This window comes from Amphimedon queenslandica, unplaced genomic scaffold (assembly GCF_000090795.2).
Source record: "Amphimedon queenslandica unplaced genomic scaffold, v1.1 AMPQUscaffold_8204_Cont19850, whole genome shotgun sequence".
Classification (NCBI taxonomy): Eukaryota; Metazoa; Porifera; class Demospongiae; order Haplosclerida; family Niphatidae; genus Amphimedon; species Amphimedon queenslandica.
Genome location: NW_003551517.1, coordinates 1 through 2,412, shown reverse-complemented (window position 1 = coordinate 2,412; position 2,412 = coordinate 1). Strand labels below are relative to the sequence as shown.

At 36.9% G+C, this 2,412-nt stretch overlaps 1 protein-coding gene across 1 annotated transcript; it reads right to left on the bottom strand.

The window, feature by feature from the left end:
* Nucleotides 1-657: 657 nt before the first annotated feature.
* On the bottom strand, nt 658-2,039 carry LOC109591426 (uncharacterized). The gene is made up of 3 exons (XM_020007164.1): nt 1,995-2,039; nt 1,795-1,948; nt 658-1,744 (listed from the first exon to the last, which is right to left on the bottom strand). The coding sequence occupies exons 1-3, from the start codon at nt 1,995-1,997 to the stop codon at nt 1,038-1,040; spliced, it is 864 nt and encodes a 287-aa protein (XP_019862723.1). The 5' UTR covers nt 1,998-2,039; the 3' UTR covers nt 658-1,037.
* Between the last annotated feature and the right edge of the window lie 373 nt (nt 2,040-2,412).

The window sequence follows — 2,412 nt, the reverse complement described above, 5'->3', positions numbered from 1 at the left end:
TACCTCAATTAATGCTGCTATCCAGTCGTTATAATTCACATTACATTTATCGCACAACTTGGCATCATGTGGAAGTCGGTGATAAACTTTTTCATCCTCTGAGCACATAATAGCAAAAGCATAACTGAAACATCCACGATTTTTTTTATCGATAATTTCTGCTATTTCTTTAAATGCCTGCACAACACACAAGGTGTGCTTTTTTGAAGGAGGCATAACTTTAACTTCAATCTCGTCACCTCTATAGGTCATTGTTATTATGTTGCTGTTATCTGTGCACTCTATATTGGTACGATTTTCATCAGTTGATGATTGAAGTTGAGCAAAACTGTGTTTCAACATAAAATTAGTAAAAGCAACTTCAAAATTGACGAAATTTATAGGACTTCTATTATTCAATAGTAGTCTGACTGCCTCCTTGTCCATGAAGCGCTCTTGCTTACGTTTTCGAGCACAAGGCATGTAATAACAAACTTCATGAGTTTCATCTTCAGCATATTTTCCACCTGGTACCACTGCTACCATGCCAACTAATGCTAAAACTGACATAAATGTCTCTCCCTGATTGGCCCCAAACATTTCTCTAGCTGTTGTTTTGGTGATGATGCCATTTTCAGTGTACATCTTAGAATTTGGAGGGTTGTCAAATGCTTTACTGAGATTAGATAAAAATTCATTAGGTTTGACAATAACAATATCGCTGGTATCATCAACAAGACTAAGGTCAAAGATGCTACCAAATGACGTGAATAGCTCACAAAACTCTTTGAAATCCTCATCATTCATATCGCATTCCTCAGCAAGCTGACGTAACTCTACCTTCCTCATAAACATGCCCTCCTTATGTTCTAGAGCACCACGTAAAAATAACCCTGAAATCGGAATACATGTTTTTCCATAAACACTACCCACTAAGTTCTTTAGAAACAGAAGAAAATAATTACCTTGAGCTTTTTTGTTGAAAGGTAAGGTTTCATCTATGAATTCTGTGACATTTAACTGTCTGGCCACTCGTTGCAATTCTTCTTCGAATGTCTTCATTTTGGTTTCGATTTCTTTATCACTATCCTCTCCACTGTGTGAAGCGAACACTGTGCACAGTCGCTATGAGTAGTAACTCCTTTACAAAGTCGCATGCAGCGAAGGAGATAATCCAATGGTTTCTGCCATATCTGAAGCTTTCCTTTTTCTTCTTCATTTACTTCTTCTATGGTCAAATCTGCAAAAAGCCACATACGACTATTAGTCAGGTGGCCACTAAATGCTCTCAAAAAGTAAAATACATTAGTGTTGAGTGTTATGTTCCAAATATTTATTAGAGCTGCACCTCTTGTTATGGTAAAAATTAAGTCTAAATTTTGTTTGTCACAAAACTGGCTGCTGTATCGATGTAAGTGAGCCAATAGTTCTTTCATGTGCTTGTTAAGTAATGCATCTTTGTAAATCAAAGGCTGTTCAGTAGGAACTTTGTATGAAATTTCTTCGGAACTTCTGGCCAATTGGCAAGATTGGACACCAAAGTTGTACAGCATTGAGGTTGAGTGCATTTCATAGTTAGACCTATTAGTAGCCAAAATATGATGAGATGAGAACCCTGCAGTGACTGGAGTCTTAAATATCTCTTGGAGTGCTTCCTTTTTGGCACTCTCTGGCAAACCAGCAGAGCAGATAAAAAGTGGAATTATTTTAACATTCCTGTTTTTCATTATACGTCTTAAAGTTACAGCATCAATAATACTATCAGCTAAAGTAAACATAAAAATATAAATTGAATGCTGCAATAAGTGAATGTACCTTCAAGCTCAGGAAGAACGGAGCTAGTGCTAGTACTTCTACCCACAGGTAATAAAGAATCGGGACCGGCGACATATTGGTATTGAGCAGGAACGGTTCCAGGGCCATCAGGTTGAGATTCTTCAACTGGTGAAAGATATTCCTCCGGATCCTCCTGTTTTGAGAAAATTGCTAAAGTGTTATCACTTGAAAAGCCTCACCATTAAAGAAGTGGTTGACTGGTTGTTGTAGTCAGACCACGCCTGGGCTGGGCTACATCACGATCACGTGAGTTGAATAATTTGAGCTGCGTGGGTTTGACTGTTTGTAGGAGATCCTGTTCCTGTATATATACCATCCAGACCTGCATTACACCTCAATTACACATTCAATTACACTCCTGTATAAATAGACTCAATTAGAATTAGATCTACAATTATACCATGTTGAAGTAATTTCAATTGAAAATAGAGCTACTAGCTTTATTTTGGTATTTTTTTGCAAGAAACAGAAACATGGCTTTTTTTTGAAAAATGGCAGTTCATCTGTCATAAAAAAGTAATAAAATATTGCATCACTTCTCATGTTCATTTGATTCTAATTACTTATGTACTTATCACTATAAATGCTTAGTCTGGC

What these genes read in the sequence shown, in the direction of transcription:
- LOC109591426 (XM_020007164.1), bottom strand. An exon ending in CGTTCTTCCTGAGCTTGAAG is followed by an intron (nt 1,745 to 1,794) that starts GTACATTCACTT and finishes TGTTTACTTTAG; the next exon opens with CTGATAGTATTATTGATGCT.